An 18,860-nucleotide genomic window follows, 5' to 3' on the forward strand; every position below is an offset into this window, starting at 1 on the left:
TGCATGCTTTAACTGAAGAATAGCTACCACTGTAAAAATATAAATATCCGGCATATACTTTTTAATTTTTTTGAATATAATTCTTCTCGTCTTCAAGATCTCTCGGTATGAGAAAACCTTCAGGTGCTTTTCATCATTAGGCCCACTGCAGAATAAATTCAGGTTAGCTGGAGAGTACTGCTAATGCAGTAGAAATCCTGCATAAACACCTCCAATGAATAAAATTTCTTTTCTCTTAAAAAATGATTTTTTTAAAATTTAATATTATTTAAGAACAATGTAAAAATTATAGCCTAAGAAATATATCTCACCAATTTATAAACTGCCAATGAACTGAAAATGTTTCTTGAAGGCATAATTAATGAGAAAGTGCCAATATAAGTATAACAATTACCTGAAATTTTGCCAAGACTTATTTCATATTTTAACATACATTTTTCTTATTTATTAAATTATTAGTATTGCATATCTTTTCCATGCTTTGGTAATAGGCCTTAAAAAAATCACCCGTAGTGTCGAATGATTTGATTGATGCTCAAACTTAAAACAATAATAATATATTGCATACAAATACTATAACTACACTTTATTGTCACCTCCATCACTGTTGCCAACTTTCTGGCCAGAATCAGGATTTCTTGTACAATGCAATCTACAATGATCTATCATTAATACTAAATCAATGTTTACAGGAACTGAATCAGATGTGCGGTTCAAAATAAGTATAAACTTGAATTTATTTCCTATGTCATGTTATAATTTATTGTGTATGTTACTATATGAATTTACTTTTTTATCATATTATTATTTTGTATGAAAGATTTAAAAAAAAAATTCTGGCCTGTCAGCTATTTTCAGATTGTGCATTTGGTTCACATGCAATTTCACTTTGGAACTACTGGTCTAGTGGATAATGCTTTGCCAAATCACACAGGATTCAATTCCCTGATAAATCTGTCCGGTGACTGTCCGAATGTTTTAAAAAAATGTTTCATGGATAACTTAACACAAGTAGGCTTTCCTTAAAAAGTTGTGTAAGGAAATATTTCCCTAAACCAAGTAGGTTCTGTTGCATAACACTGCTTTTTTCTTTGACTGAGTAGTAAAATCTTTAGCTTCTTTTAAATACAATGTTGTATTAATTGTTATATATATTATATATATATATATATATATTTCAGTTAAAGAACAAGTTGTATTTTAAATAAGATTTTTTTTTTTTTTTTTTTAAATACTGCATATAAGAATTTTACTTGTATTAATGCGATGACTGAGACTGCTTTTCTTATCAAAGGGGGTTTCAAATTACTAGTAGTAAGATACAATCATAGCAGAGAGAGAAAGAGGGAGCCATGCTGTTTTAAGGGGGTGAGAAAACCAGCTACCTCTGATCTCTTTACCATTTTCAAGATTCTTAAATTTTGTTCCTTCTGTACGACTAGCATAGCTCTCAGTCTAGCATAAAGATAGATGGCTTTTAATAGTCCTCCAACCAATTTCGATTTCCAGTTAAAGGGAATATTAACCATTCAAAATTCAAGCAGATATTACTATAAAAGTCTTTCATGCACACATACACAATAAATAAATAAATAAATAAATAAATAAACATGAACTAGTATGCATTAAAAAGTCATCTATGGAGGAACAAAAAGAAACTAATTCATGGTGGATAAGCTTTCTAAAAGCTAATTCAGAATATTTTTACAATACTATGATTGAAATAATGGCTTTCATGTATTCTTCTTTCAAAATGTCTTTGAATAAAAAAATAAAAAAAGCAAAGAAATAAAGCTTTTTTTCTAGTTTCACAATAACTTGTAAGTAAAATGCACTTTAAAAATTAATGATATAAGAAATCAGATCGTTCTTTTGGTATACACTTTTTATTCAGATCCATATTTATGAACATTTTCTTTCTAATTCATTCACTAACGATAAAAATTTCTCTCCATGATGATTAAATTAAAAAAACGTGCAAGGGAAAAAAAACACAATTAATACCCAGAAAAATTGTCAAGTTCATTCAATGAAAGCTAGTAGAAAGATTTTATATTAATGCTACTCAAAAATTCTTTTTGACAGTAGATTACATTCCCCGTTATTACAATATGGTTATTTGTATAGTCATTCAGTTAAAATTACATTTTTATTAAACCAAAGATATTGCATGATAGAGAAATGTATCAGACAATATTCCAGTAAGTATTCTGAAGTATGTAAAGCTAAAATATTGATATTAATTTATACAAATAATTCAAATGATTATTTGAAATTTTTCCACTGAAAGATTAAAATTTGTTAATTTAAAATAATTTTAATGGAGCCTAGCAAAAATATGAAGTAAAATGATCCATTTTAAGTGATTGATTTGGTTTTGATCTCTTCAGTATATAAATTGTATTGCCAATTTTTCTACACAATTGTAAAACTATGGATGGAGGTTAAATATAACTAAATATATTTTTTTAAATGCCGAGAAGACACTTGCAAAAGACTTGTAATTTGAACATTCCAAACACCTGTTAAACTGTAATCGGCAACTTGCTTTAGAAATTCTCTCTCTCTGTTTATATATACATAAATACATGTAATAAATGATTATTTGGTATTTTGAGTATTTTTGATTTTAAGTCAGAGAAATTTCATAAAAATAGATTTTATGTTACAGAAACATTTCCTGCAGCTCTGAACTATTTTCTATTCCCCCCCTTCAACTTTAAAACAAACAATGAAGTAAACTAAATTTTAAGTAACAGCATAACTGATATAACATTCATATTTAAATAATAAGTTAAAATATGTATCTGGCATTTTTTAATGTTATAATCTAATGTAAAAATTTACAGTTAATGTTGTTACAATAGTAAAGAATTAAAAAGGCAAAACAAAAGGCATTTTAGTTTTCTCAGTTAATTGCAAGATAAACATCAGAATATTAAATTAAACAATTGATAAGCATGTAAATTAATAAAGAATTTATAATTTGATTTTAATACTTTTTCTGTTTCATTGCATTGTATTTATGCCATATTATGCAGTTTATTAAAACCTTAGGAGGATATAAATTTCATTTAAAATTTTAGAAAATATTTAATTGGTTATTCTCAGTGATGATTGACTTTAATACCAAATTTCAATGCATTATACTGTTCAATGGTGTAGCAATTCATAGTATTAGAACCATTACAGAAGCTTTCACATGTACAAATTAAAATGGCTGAAGAAATTTAAAGTATAAATATTTTAACTTTAGATTACTTAATCTAATTATCTAAAATGGAAAATTTCAAAATGCATACAATAATCCCTCGATAAATATTTTATTACTGAAAGATTTAAAAAATACATGCTCTTGAAATTCCAAAATATTGTCACTTACAAACATATTTTTTTATTTGCAAACTTATCTCTCAAATTTTTGCTCAGTTATCAACAATTTAAATGTTAATAGATTAAAAATTTCATTTCCTTTAGAGCAATTTTTTTAGAACAAATTTTCTGCTATCTACACATAATACATTTTATTTTTTGAATCTGTATTTGGAAAGGGCAAAGGAATAATGCTAACTTCATTATATCTTCTGTATTCATAAATCTATTTAGCCTAGGCAACTTTATTCTTAAAATATATATAACAATAATTCAGTTTATTCATGAAGTTTTATAAGTACATATAATAATTTAAAGTACTAAAATTTTAACACATCAGACTAAAATATTAAAATAAAAAACATATAAATTTAGATAATTTCAGAACCAAGTCTGGTAATGGATGACACAATATTTTTGTAGCCTCTAATTCACTTCTAATTGCACACTGTATAAGTTCAAAAATAAATTTTCTGTTTTCCCTCATTAATATGAAATTTATAAACAATTGAGTTTTAACAGATGTTCATTCTGAGTTAGAGTGTTGCAAAAGATTTCATTTTAAACTTGCATAAAAATTTTTGTACATGAAAAACTTCAGTTATCAAAATAACTTTTATTTATCTACTGCTAATAGAAGCTTATGTTCACTTGAAAAATGTAAACCTTTTTTAAAATCTTCATAGAAAAATATTTCATTATATATCTTTTCATCACAAGCATTAAATTTACATCTTTAATAAACTTATAACAATTATCTTGTGTCGTTTTCTCCAAAATAAATATGACTTGGAACAAAATTAATTCAAGAAATTTTATACTTCTTTACAAAATACTAAATTTGTTATTAAGTATGAAGTTAAACTGAAAACAATGCAGGAGAAGCAAGTTTATACATATAACTAGGGATGAGTCGGTACTACCGAACCGGGTATTTTGTAACGGGTACTGAAAATCGGTACATCCAAGTACCCGTTACTTCAGTACCAAAATCGGTACTTTTTGGTATTCGTTACTTCTGTACCGAAATGGGTACTTTTCGGTATTTGTTACTTCTGTACCGAAACGGGTGCTTTTCGGTATTCGTTACTTTGCAACGAAAATATGCGTCTCTTCTTGGTATTTCGGTATTCGTTACTGGAGGATTGATGAGGGTTCAGCTCACTTCGGTTTTGGTACGAGAACAGTAGTATATGGTTGTATTTGCGAAATGGTGATATGCGCTCCTTGTGTCCATGAATGGTCTGCTCCTCAGACACTTCCGTAGTTGACATGTTTTCTGATATTCAAAATCTTACTCCGTACAGATAAAATCAAACACGTAGTGACGTGGCAGAGTTCCTTCAGTTTGCAAAATCGTTAGCTGTATATTTCGGTACTCCAAATCGTTACTAGGGCACTTCGGTACTCCAAATCGTTACTAGGGTACTTTGGTACTCCAAATTGTTACTAGGGTACTCCGGTACAGCAAACCGTTACTAGGGTACTCCGGTACAGCAAACTGTTACTAGAGTACTCCGGTACAACAAACCGTTACTAGGGTACTCCGGTACAGCAAACCGTTACAAGGGTACTACGGTACAGCAAACCGTTACTCCGGTATTTCGTTACTTCGGTACTCCAAATCGTTACTTGGGTACTCGGTACTTGAAATCGGTTTTCGGTACTTTTCAAAGTAACAGTTAATTGAGTAACGGGTATTTTGTACTGGGTACTTGTCTGTACCCGTTACTCTCGTACCGGGTACAAGAATGTACCGAAGTTGCCCATCACTACATATAACAGTGCACCTAAAAACTTTTATCACTGAATTTGTAAAAGTTCAAAATTCTAGGAAAACAATTTTATTGTTCATCCTTCTAACACCATACATTTCTTGTCATGTTCAAAGAGCTTTTGTATACTATTTTAAAAATTAGTAGTAAGAATACTCTTCAACCTTATACTTTATTATACAATTCAGAATTTTTTTCAGAAGATGCCATTAAGGTAAGAATTCACTTTCAGAACTAGAAAGTAGTTTAAATATGTTTCAAATCTTGAAAAGGATGATTTAGAATGCTTACACTTTTCTTTATAATAAATACTTGAAGATAGGTGCATTTGTCTGGTGAAAACTTCATTGCTTCTAATTGTTTATACTTTGAATCCATAACACGAAATGGATACAGCTCAATATAAGACATTGTGTAAAGAAAGCAAATGAGATGCATTAACAAGCACTCAATTAGTAATTCTTGAATTAGAAGATTAAATAATAATAGTAACAATTATTGTTGGGCAACTCTATTAAAACTGGTTAAAAAAATGAGTTCTAAAATTTTGCAGATGTACTGTGAATGGGTTAAAATACAGAGATTATGAAAGCTACTTGATATGAGCCCCAGTAAAGTTTTAAGTCCCGGTTTTATCTTCATCATCTGCAAATGCAAGATGCAGTTCCAACAGATTCACCAATTTCTCAAGGAGACTGAACATTAAACATAAGAATAAATATAAATCAACTTCCTTATAAATTTACTAATATTTTAAACTGCCTTCCATTTTTTACTAGACATAACAAATTAACTGCGAGGTAGAATTAAAAAAAATGGCACAGAAAATTATTTTTAAGATACTTAACTCTGCATGCAGAGTAAAGAAAAATCTGTATGCCCATAAAGATTAGTATAAGTTTGAAAACTAAGCAAAAATTACATGCAGGATAGTGAAGTCAAAGATAGTGAAGTTTATTACTTCTGAATCTGGGGGTTATTTTATAGATTTATCAATTATCCTAAAAAAATACTAAATCAAAATAGATTTAAGGGCTCCAATAAAAGATATCACCCTTACCTATAAGAACCACAATTTTTCAGAATAAATTTCATTCTTCTCAAGGTCATTACTTTTAGATTTTAAATACTGATAAATGAAATTTTTAGTCTTAAGCTTTAAAATTCTGTTTTATGTTCAGCAAATCTTTAAACTGTACTCAGGGTACAATTACCTATGACAAACTTTTAATTTAATTTTAAATAGTTATGGAATTTGTTACATGATGAAATGCCAGATATTTTATCATGCAGCAAATCTATAATTAGTAATTGTCTAGTACCTACACAGATTAGTGTCAGCAAATAAAATAGTGGATAGTTGAAGGTCTTGTACCTGACTCAGATAACTATGTTAACTGTAGAACAATAAAAAATAATCTTTTGAAAATCGAGGGATTACTATATTAAAAAAAATTCCCCAATTTAATATTTTTTAAAATTTTATAACAAGTCAATATTTTAATTTTACATTATTGTATTTCAGAAAAGAGGAACTGTTACCTTAGTGTATTTGATAGCTTTAAAATAAAATACAAATAAGGTTATTAATACGAACTTGCACTGAAACAGGCTAACAGTTTTATAAAATTTTCAACACAAATTATTCTAACATTAAACAGCACACATTACACATATGTTTAAAAGATATATCTTTGGTTTTCAGTACATAGATATATATATGCTTTGGTCAAAACTGGGCAAAGTGTACAATTGCTCAAGAGACTGGAATGAGCATTGGATGTCTTTGTTGACAGGTAACTTCAACTGCCAGAGGATCATCCTCACCTGACAATAGTATTTCTGACTCAGAACACGATTCTTGATCACTTCTTTCATACTGGATTTTGACTTTACCATTTACAACACACTGTTTCCATCGTCCATGTTTTTGCATTAGGAAATTATCCACAACCCAGAACATGAAAACCTAAATTAAATACAAACAACAAAAACATTAAAAATTGTCAACATGTGAATTCTTACTTTTATAATATAGCAATATCCTGCTACAAGGAAACACTAAAATCATAAGCTGAAGGGAAAAAATAAGCATGGGCTGTATGATTAAATTGACATGAGTTTCCCATGAAAATGTTTCATAAAGTACATATTTTTTACGCATTTCAAAGTTCATGCAATATTTCATTAAAACATCCTGTTTTATAAGATGAATACACTTCTTACATTAAAAGTTATGATCAAAAAATCAACAGTAATATATTTTTTAAATAATTAAATCATTACGGAACATTTTTTATTACAATAACAATTGAAATAAAATTCATAATTAAATTGAGCTAAATATGCATTTAAATATACCAAAGGAAAAAATGCAGTATTAAAAATATTTTATTAATATTTATTAAAATTAGCAGTCAGCAAAAACTTTCCACCCATCCCCCATTTTTGGGGTGAATATTCTTATGTTTTTTTTTTTTTTTTGGGAGGGGGGGGTTAGAGCTTTAAAAAAAAAAAAAAAAAAAAAAAAAAAAAAAAAAAAAAATTCAGAGAAAACAATAATAAATTCATTTGGAAATTTATAGTGTTCTGAAATGAAATTGGGCAATTTTTAGTAGAAAAGTTGGTCTCTACAAGTTGATTGCTGGGTAGCTTCGAATCTCATGGCCATCAGTAAAGTGCCTTTCAGATCTTTTACATCTCCCATTCACAGGGCTTTCTGTATATTAGGATCACAGATGCCATCAATGAAGTATGCAGGGACAGGATTTCTCATTTCTGATGGGCAGTCCGAAAAGGCAACGTGAGAAAGACGGCCTTTCAACATCTGCGGGAAGCTCATGAAGTATTTTCATGGGCTTCCGTAGGTGAAATTTCAAATAAAGCCTGCTATAATAACACCTCTCGTCAAAGGGCAGCTCAAATGCACCAGACAGAGCTTTGAAATCTCTGATTCTAAAGCAGAGTTCGAAGGGTATCTAGTACGTCTGCTCTCAGACCAAGAGGCGAGATGGCAGGCTTTAGCTTCAGAATCCCATCTATTTACAGTTGCCACTACAGAGAACTGAGCCTTGCACATTTGTCAGGTAATTTTTCCATCATATGCGGATAGTTTTAGAGAGGTTCAGGATGGCATATGTATGAATTTAAAGGTGTCTGAGTTATGACCAGCTGTCATTATGGATGTCTTCAAGCTGTTAACTTCCTTGGTGACAGGAGGAGAAACTCTGTCATTGGTTTGTAGTTCAACAAAAGAAACTTTTTCTTTGATGTGTTGTCTGAAAGCAAAACCTCTTTCTTCAGTTTCTCCAAATTTATTTTCAACCCTGCTTATTCTACCCTACATAGCCTCAAATTCGTTTTCTATCATGGTAATAATTTCTCTTTTTATTTCCTTTTGACCTGCTTCAATCTTTCTTGAACTGATTTTATGGCCCTTTCCATCTTTTCTTGGCCCCTTTTCATCTCTGCTTTAACAGATTCTTTGGCTGCACCTCTCTGAATGCAGAACAGACTGCCATGAGCTGTCTTAATTGCTCTTGCCACCGGCATTTAACCCCACACCTGACAGTAAAAATTGTTGCTTGTATAATGGATTGAATACACACAGAACCGATGATAGCTTGATAAAATTTATTTCACTAAAGAAACACTTTACAGCTCTGAAACTTTCTATAAAGCACTTGTACAGCTCTTCTCAGTATCCACAATTCCAGCGCTCTGATACGCCATCTAGTGGCTAAAAGGTGGAAACATTAAAAATCGGTATTTACGTTTGACAATACTACATAGTTTGTGAAGCGTGTTGTGATCATAAAGTAATTAAACGTTTATTTTTTATTGTTGTGGGCATTATAAGTTTAGTCGTTTTAACCACTTGTAGGACAAATCTAAAGAAAATGCTTGTAATATTTAATCAAAAGTTAACTAAATGTTATATGCCAGAATTGCTTTCTCAAGTACTGAGGGGTAGGTAATACTTAATCTGCTCATTTTTTTTGAAATGTTTGGTCATGATGTTTATTCATTGCATGTATTTTCTATAATACATATAGGATACTAATATTTCTATTACAAGTGTCTTTTTTCATTTTTAAGTGTGCTTGTTGATATTCTCAAAATTGCATCTGATAATTAGTGCTATTATGTATATAACAGATATAAATACAATAGACGAATATAATAGATCAATATATTTTTAGTATATAATGATTCAATATGATTTTTTATGAGGGGGGGGGAGACACTTTTGACTGCACAGATTTTCTGCAAATCTCAAGTTAAACATATATGAAATCATTTGTTTACAATCAGTGAACGTTAAAATCAGCTACCTGTCGCAATACAATACAACAGCCAGCAGTTTCTCCTTTACATGAACAAGAAAATAAAATAATAATAATAAAAAAAAATTACTTCTCCTTTTTAACAAGAAATGTCCTTAGATTTCATGCGATCAGGACGCTATACAACTTATTCTTAAACAGGAAGCCAAATTTGTAAATTGGATTTTTCAAGTAAAATTCCATGCATTACCAAATAATCCACTTTTTAAAATTCGCTCTGCTTCAGTAACACAGCGAGAATTTACGCCTCCTTGAACAAAATCAAACATTTCGGAAAAGCTAAGCAACTCCATTTTTGAATGTACGAAGTCAGATCACAAATCAAAATACCGGTTTTTATCTGCCACATTAATGTGTGAAAGTGCCACCTATAGGTGAACTGAATCGCAGATGACAGAGCACATTCAGTAGTTAACACAAAGAATGTTTAAACACAACGCAATGCACAGGACATATAAAATTGAAACTCGTACAGAGATCTCTCTCTGGGAATTGTATAGTTTTCCCCTGGCTACCAAAAAATCTCTAGCATTTTCCATTTCTCAAAATTACTGGAAGACATATAACAATTAAAGTTATATACATGGGCTGGATACGGTTACAATTAGGAATAAATTACAGTTATTCAATTATAGTATCAATTACAGTTATACAGGGACTAAACGAAAATATTGCCAAGTATGGCAATTTTTGGCAATTTCTTGCCAAATTCAACAACAAAAATTAGTTGCCCAAACTATCGCCAGCTCGATGATATCTTGTCAATTTAATGAGATAGCTGTTTACCTCAATTTTAAGTAGACTTGGCCCTGTCAACTTATTTTTCCAGCAGAGCTTTGCTCTCTTCAGTTTTTTCATATTGCATTATAGAAAAGATACTACAATATCATATATAGTTTCACTAAAACTATTTACATATACACAAAATTTGTCGCAATATATACTGGATTATTTTACGACTGTTCTTTAACTATTCATATACGGCTCTCTAAGAGTAAAATCTTCATGAAAAAGAAGATAATCTGTCAAGAAATGAAAAAATTATTTTCACTGCAATAAAAATTTATTGTAATTTATTCAGGCTTACCAATGGCTAGGTGGATAATTATGAAGCCCTGGCAATTTAACTCATTAAAACGCCAGGAAACAGGCTGCATGTGTCGTGTAAATATAAATTAGTTTCGCCCAGTGGTGTAGCTTAGATAGGCAATACCTAGGGACCCATTACTTTTGCTATTTAAGAAGAAATAATAAATTAATAACTTTCTCTCAAATCCATCTATGATATATGACATGGACGGATTCAGTTTTAAATTTTGTGAAGAAATTACCTTATTAATTATAGAAGAGTTTTATATCTTCTCTTGAATAATATAAAAGTTAAAAATAAAACTGAATTCCACAGTAGTGTATTGTGTTTTTTTATTAATTCTGGTGCTGCAAATTGAATTCTTTTTTTTATACATATTGGTCCAACGGCAGTAAGTACAATCTCATCAAATGCCAATGGACAATCAAACCAAAACTAGCCTCTTTTGTTTGTGCAAATCGTTTTGTATTTGTTTACACAGTGTTTTTTTATTATTATTATTTTATTTCAATATAAGACAGTATTAAAATATAGCAAACAGGTGCTATCACAAACCAAATAGGTTAGTTTTGATTAGACTGCACACATGCATTTGATGATAACAACCAGAACAGCTAAGAGCCCACGTCCTGTAATAGTCGTGGGCTATAGTTAGTTCTGTGAATTCTTAAGAATTGCTTTATTAGTTGCTAGAATTAAAGTTGGAAAATAAAATTTCAAAGAAAGGAATATTACAATAAATATAATTATTGATAAAATACTATATTATCATTAATTAAAATGGATAAGTAAAAACAAAAGAATGGGACCCAAAAATGAAAAGAAAAGCAAGGACAGGCAGAAGAAAGAAAAAGACTCTGTTATTAAAACATCCTACAACCCCTCGGGGGGGAAGAAGAGGTCTCTTTAGTAGATACTGTCTTTGCCAGTCAGGTTAAAAGCCTAAACAGAAAACTATATTACTGGCTGAAGTTGCCTCTACTAGTAAGACTGACAAACACATTGAAGAAATAGATATATCAGCAGATATAAGTAATTAAGTTACATACTATCATTACTGATGACATGTAGATTTCTAATCAATTGTGATAAAAATTAAGAAATACTTAAAAACTCATTTTCAAGAGATACTAAATAAAGAAATCAGTATTTTTGTGCAGCATATTCATGATGAAGTACAGACAACTCCAAGACATTGGTTGTTTGAGTTATGCAAGCTAATACATACACAGATGTCATGAAAAAAAAAATCTCTTCTGAATCCATTAATTCGTTTTGGAAAAAAAGAGACCTTTACTTTGTGCGTACAAATGTCATGCAAAAACATGGTTCAGATGGATTCGAGAACAGTCAAAATGGATATTTTTGTTGAAATATGATACCCACAATTTTTGCAATTACAATACTTCCTTTACTTCACACAATGAAGGGGAAAATAAAAACAGATGGATATTCTTTTGAAGGATTGAAAGAATTCAATTTCTTGAATGAAAATGAAATTTCAAATAAAAATTGCAATGGATAAAGATACGATGGTGCTTATATTATGAGTGGTGTCTATAATGGCCTTGAATAAAAGATAAAAACTATTTACTTAAATGCAGAATATGTATACAGCGTGTCCCATAACTTAACCTGTTAACCAGGGAATAAAATTTTGTGACACTCGTTTTACACTGTGGATTTTTTTCACAGCAATAAGCAATGCCATCACACCTCAACTAATAAAAAATATTTTTAACTCGTTGATTTTTTTTTTTTTTATTTCCACAAAAAGTTTTACGATACTTAATATATAAATCAAGCATTTTCAATAATCAAAGAATTAATCTGCAGTATAATTCTTCTTGAAGCAATATGGCATACTTTTAAACAAATAACTTTTAGCCATATTTTGAATAAATGACAATTTCTGAAATTACTAATATGTAAAATACTGATATGCAGACTAAAATGAAGCCTCATTGTGCAAATTTGATTCACAATGTATAAGTGGACAGGCGCATGTACAGATCAGTTGGTCGCAAGTAAGGCTCAAATACCAGATTGCATAAACATGGCTTACATGACTCGTCACCAATATGATACCAAATAACCACACTAGGATTAAATATATGAGAACTACATAAAACATAATGCATTAAAACAAAATAAGGTTAATTTTAATGATAAAAATTGGCATCATTTGCATTTCGGTAGTCTTCCAGGTATGATGAAAAATGTCGTCATTTGCATTTTGCAAGTCTGGACATGATAAACAATGTCATCATTCACATCTTTGTATTCTTCTGAGCATGAAAAATGCTATCATATCCAGTTAACAGGTTAAACATTGTCATTAATGACAAATGCTGTAAGGGCTTACAGCTTATCTTTATGCTGCAAGCAGCTGTAAAGAAATTTCATCATGTTTTGATATACTACGAAAAATATATTTCATCTGCTGGAAAAGAAATTGTAACTAAGGAAATTATAAACTAAGGAGAACAAGTTTTATAGTTGAATTAGAAATATAAATCTTAAAAAAGAAAAATGAAACCCAAATCATTGGTCACAAAGGATTTCTTCCCTAACTGCAGTAATATTACATAATGGCAACACTGTAAAAGTTTTAATTGAAAGCCACCTTAAAAGCAATAAAAATGAGGAATGGGAAGAAGCGCAGCAGATAAAAAAAAAAGAAAATAACAAATTTTGAATTTACTAATTATTTGCATACTTGTGTATAATGTATTAAAAGAAATAAATTACATTTCCAAAACATTACAGAAAACTAATATACATCTAAATGAAATAATGTTTAAATAATGTCTGCATAAATACAAAGAAAGAAATGAATTTGAACTTATTTTAGCAGAATCAAAACAAAATGCTGAAAACTGGGATATTACTTCATAATTTTTAACCAAGTAATAAAATTAGATAAAATGTCATTTTGATGAATTTTCAAAGCATCATAAATTGCAAGCCCATAATGAATATTTTACTGCCTTTTAGAAATTATTTTAGCACAAATAAATAAATGATTTATCGGCATGACAAATGTGAGACATTGATTTGATTTTTTGGAACCTCATTATATAATCCATGCTAAGGAAAGTGCATTAAACCAAAAATGTGACAATTTAATAGATAATTTATCTGATATAATGTCGCCCGAATCTAATTTATAATTTTTAAACACATTAAAATTTTGTAAATCTGATCATTAAAGAATTTGGGGACTTAATGTTAAAAAAATACCATTTACTAAAAAATGATTTCTGTGAAATTTATACAACTTTCCTACATTCTTTAATGATTCATGTACTTGTTACAGTAGAAAGATTATTTCCATGGCTAAAAATCATTAAAGATTATGGGAGAAATATGACTAGACAAATATTATTAAATTATCTTTTGCTTCTAGCCATCAAGCATAAAAACACAAGTAAAATAGACCTGAAAAATATATTCTTTTCCATCAACAAAAGCTAGTAAATAACTGCTTTGATTATGTATTTCTTTCTTCTTTTTTAGTTTGTACTGTTTATTATTAAAATAGTCTCAAATCACTTAAAAACGTTAAATGAAACTCAAATATTTGACTAAAATGTGTTTTAGATTCATAATTATATATACTACTATGACAGTTAGTATGTATATATATTACCATTATTATTATTATATCAGTACAAAGCTCTAAATCCAGACATCAAAATATCAACTTTCAGACCACTATCAACTTTTTTTTTCAAGAAAATTTTTTCAATGTTTATGCTTCACAAAAGCACATTTGATAATTTTCATAATAAAATATGTGGATAGTTTTTATTCTTAATTTCACTTCAGCATTAAAAAAAGCACCTTTATGTGAACAAACATTAACATAAATCTATATCATCAACAATTTGGCTCCACAGTTGCCTTTTTGCTTGGAATAGGTTTAAAACTAAAACACTTTACCAAAGTTCATCACTGATTTTTACATTTAATGAACAATTTACATCCTTGATGTCAAACTGGTGAATACATTTTTATTATTTATTGCTTTGATGACCATGTGACTATGAAGTACTAACAGCTTGAGAAATGACTCATGCAGCGATGTCTAAAACAGTTTTTTTTTATATCACTAATTGAGTATGAAACAGCATGGTAACATTTTATGTTCATGTTAGGCCTGGTGATGATTATAGAGTATTGAGACATTTTGTATCAGTTAAGCCTACCTAGTTTACTTATCCTTTAACTGCTGTGAGCAGTCTGAGAGACCGCTGAAGATTTTCTAACCATCGTTTCCACCCCTAAAAACGGAGAATAGTCCTTGTCCTTCCTCCTACCTTCCCAAACCCATCCCACAAGGTCACATATCCAGTTTCACATTTCTAATTTTATTATGGTTTCAATTACCACATTTTTTACTTTTTAAGTTGCCTGGGAGGCTGTTCACAGCAGATGCGTACCAGGTTCAATGGACAATAGATGTTATTTATCGGATGCTTGTTTTTCGTAAACATGATAAATATGGCTTCAAATGTTACAAGAAAACATCCTGCATATCTCGCTCAAAAAGAAATTGAATATCTTGTCAACAATATTTTTGACGTAGAATACGCTTATTCTGAATAATGATGTAATATCCACAGCGAAAGCAAAAGTGAATCAGAGCTTTCTGCATATGAATATCATAATTTTTCTAATGACTGTGAACAAAAGAATAATTTTGATGGGAAAACGCACTTCAAATGGTGCAAAAAAGAGCCAAATTAGGTGGCACGAGCACCGAGCATAACATAATATTTCAGCTCCTTGGTCTGAAACATCCTGTAACTTTCTAAGAGAAACTGGCTCATACACAAATTACACATGGGGAAAACTACGAAAATGACCATGCAGGCAGCCCGTCCACGAGATTCGAAACTCGGACTGAACTACCAGTGTTCTGCAACTTTACTGCTCGGCGGACTCTGTTGACTAGTGAGAAGTCACTAGTAATCTTACAGAAGGTCATTGACAATTTGCATGCTCCCGTGAACGATTAGGCCTTATAACTTGTTTGTTAGCTCCATTCTTGAAGCTAATATTTAAACATAAAATTGAATAAAATTCTACTTTTTACTGGGGTTAGTTTCATAAAAAAAATTTCTATTGATGTCAAAAAAGAAAAAAATTTGAGCATTTGTTGAGATAAGCAGTATGTATAACAACTTACATATATTACATTCTAAACGTAAAAACATTTTTTTTGATTGGCAGAACCTAAGGCTAACCGTTCATCTAAGACTTAACCCTTTCGCTGTCCTCTCCTGTGAGCGAAAATTCCCCCCCCCCAGTGGCCGTCTGTTTGTCATAGCGTGTAATGTTGTTTCCTCTGTACATACATGACTTTCGTAGTGGATGAATGTCAATGAATATTAAGTAAAATTATAAAGAAATAAAGCATAATGGAAAAATAATAATATCTCTGCTTATTTCTAACAGCAGGATAATTTGATAACATCTGATCCAGGCCATCCACTCCTTCCATTTTGTTGTTGTAATCTTTTACAATTATTGGTTTTTTTACAGTTCTTTTCCATGTTCTAACATCAATCATCCAGTTATTATGGACTGTACTCATCAAACGTATATCCTTCTTGTCTTTCCAATTCACAACCTCATTTTTTCTCTTTTTCTGCTGAGTAGACATCATTAGATTTAGAAACATTTAGAAAGTGTTTTAAACATTTCAAAGTTTTAAAATGTAGAATAACACTTGAGGCACGTTAGGGCCGCCCTGCGGAAGTTTCACCTGAACGCGCTAGACGCGTTACGGATAACGAAGAGGTTATTTATTTATTTTTAATTCCCGTTTTGGGAATTAAAAATAAATAGTTTTAGAAAGTTTTTTTCTAGACATTGTTCCTTTGAAAATAAATCTGATAAAAAGTTCAAATATCGGAAAAAATAAATAATTAGTCAGATGAATAAAAATTAATAAAAAATGGAATGAAAGCTGTACATTAAGAAAGCATCAGTCATCCAATTAAGCTTTTCATGTAGGCACAAGGCTCACTAGCAGCCAAGCGGTAAAAAATGCTGAACACTGGTAGCTCGGTCCGGGGTTCAAATCCCAATGGAAAGGCTGATTGCATGGGCACTTTTGTGGTTTTCTCCTTGTGTAACATGCACACGAGCGAATTTCCTTTAAAACGTCCTCCACGAAATCATGTCTTCCCTTGGCTTAGTACCATTTCGACCGTTCTCTTTTCATGCCGAGTTTGAAATAGTGTTGTTTGTCTGCTGCCATTCGCACTTATTCTGTCTTACCCGTTTCATTCGCTGTTTGAAAAAAAAAATTTATGATTAAGAAAAGATATAGTTAGACAAAATGACCCTTACTACATTGACCTGACTTAGCCACTGAGTTCTAATATTTACTAAACATTTTCTTTAGATAAATTTATTTCAAGCAGAATAAATAGCAGAATAATTTCAGACATGTTCAAGAGGTGTGTTTTTGAATCTAATTCCATTTTTGTCATAGAGCGTCCATTTTTTTTTTTAAATTTCACATACTTCTAAAGAAATAGAACCACTGTTTCTTTGCTTTGACAGAAAATCAAAATGTAGCAAGTGTATAACGAAGATGTACTTGTTTTATTAAAAATACAGTGAGCCCTCTATAAATGCAACATTCACGTTTTTAAAGGATTTTGGTTGTAGATATGGTGGTCTTAGAAATGTGATATTAGCTGGCAATGTTTGTTTATGTTCACAAAAAATACAGGTCTCTTTCAAAAGGCAACCTCTTAGAAATATTGTCAATAGATATAATTCACTATAATTATTTTCTAATGGATAATGGAATTAATTTAATAATATTATAATGTCAATTAGAAAACAGCTAGTTACAATAGGGAGATTTGAAAGCACTATAATTTTTCTTTCACAATCAGCTGTTATATAAGATTAGCTGCTTTCTGTGTCTTTTTCATGTTGTATAACTGATATCCATACGTCTTGAATAAACATACAGCAAATGCAAGACATATTATTAAAAAATTACAATTTGAAACATTAATACTAATCTTCTATTACTATACATAATATTATTAATGAATGATGAATTTATATAATATGTATACTAATGATCTAAAATGATGATTTTTGAATCTGATGACTGCATATATATTCATGTAGTTACAAAATTTTATTAGATGATAATTATATGCATAGTACTTTGTAATCTTCACAAACTCTAATAAAATGCTACATATTTATTACTATAGATTGAGAGGATTGTACTACTTAAATTTGTAGATATGTTGACTTCTAAGAGTTGTTCCATCCCCAAGGTTACGTATGAAATTCATTTTCTGACAATTTCTGAATTTATATAATATGTGTATTTAGAATCTAAAAATTATGAACTTTGAATCTGATGACTCTATAAATATATATTTATGTACATAGCGTATTCGGAAACTAAATACTGTTTCATTCTAGGGGGCTGTGGTAGGCGTCCCGCGCATGTTCTTGTCTTTCTTGTTCACAGACTTTCAATTGTCGCCATTTTGGTTGCTCTATGTTGTGTTTTCAGTTTGCTGTCTCCCGCTGACTGTGAGATTCGTGCCATGATTAAATTTTTGAACACAAGGAATGTTAAACCGGCCGAAATTTATCGTCAAGTGACAGAAGTTTATGGTGAATACGCGATAAGTGATAGAATGGTGAGAAAGTGGGTAAGAATGTTCAATGCAGGTCGAACAAATGTCCACGCCGAGGTTCGGAGTGGTCGGCCTTCTCTTGTCACCGATGATTTGATAAGGAAAGTTGATGAAGAATTCATGAGAACAGATGCTTCACAATGACAACTCTTTCAGAGGCATTTCCACAAATTTCACGTACTGTTTTGTTCAAAATTGTGTCTGACCGCTTGAATTATTGCAAACTGTGTTCCCAAAATGCTCACTGATGTTCACAAAACAAAGCGACTTGGTAGTGCCCTGACCCCTGACATTTCTCACGCGGTACAGTGATGAGGGAGAAACCTTTTTAAACCAAATTGTGACAGGTGATGAAACTTGGGTGTGTCATTTCACACCAGAATCGAAACAACAATCGATGGAGTGGAGACACTCATTCTTCGAAAAAACAAAAGTTCAAAGTGACAATGTCATCACAAAAAATCATGTGCTCTGTCTTCTGGGATAGGAAAGGCGTTTTGCTTACTGAATTTCTTCCCAGAGGTGAAACCATTAATGCGGCACGATATTGTGAGACTAACAAAACTAAGGCGTGCCATTCAAAACA

At 30.5% G+C, this 18,860-nt stretch overlaps 1 protein-coding gene across 1 annotated transcript in view; it reads right to left on the reverse strand.

Moving 5' to 3' along the window:
• Positions 1-571: 571 nt before the first annotated feature.
• Positions 572-18,860, reverse strand: part of LOC118199453 (store-operated calcium entry regulator STIMATE-like) — a 95,998-nt gene continuing 77,709 nt past the window's right edge. Inside the window, exon 7 of the mRNA XM_035371322.2 lies at positions 572-7,116. Within this exon, the coding sequence (XP_035227213.1) occupies positions 6,904-7,116 (213 nt within the window). The 3' untranslated portion in view covers positions 572-6,903. The remainder of the gene's footprint in view (positions 7,117-18,860) is intronic.

Source organism: Stegodyphus dumicola, chromosome 5, assembly GCF_044657685.1.
Source record: "Stegodyphus dumicola isolate Sdum_Otavi_A_Nest chromosome 5, ASM4465768v1".
NCBI classification, from domain to species: Eukaryota; Metazoa; Arthropoda; class Arachnida; order Araneae; family Eresidae; genus Stegodyphus; species Stegodyphus dumicola.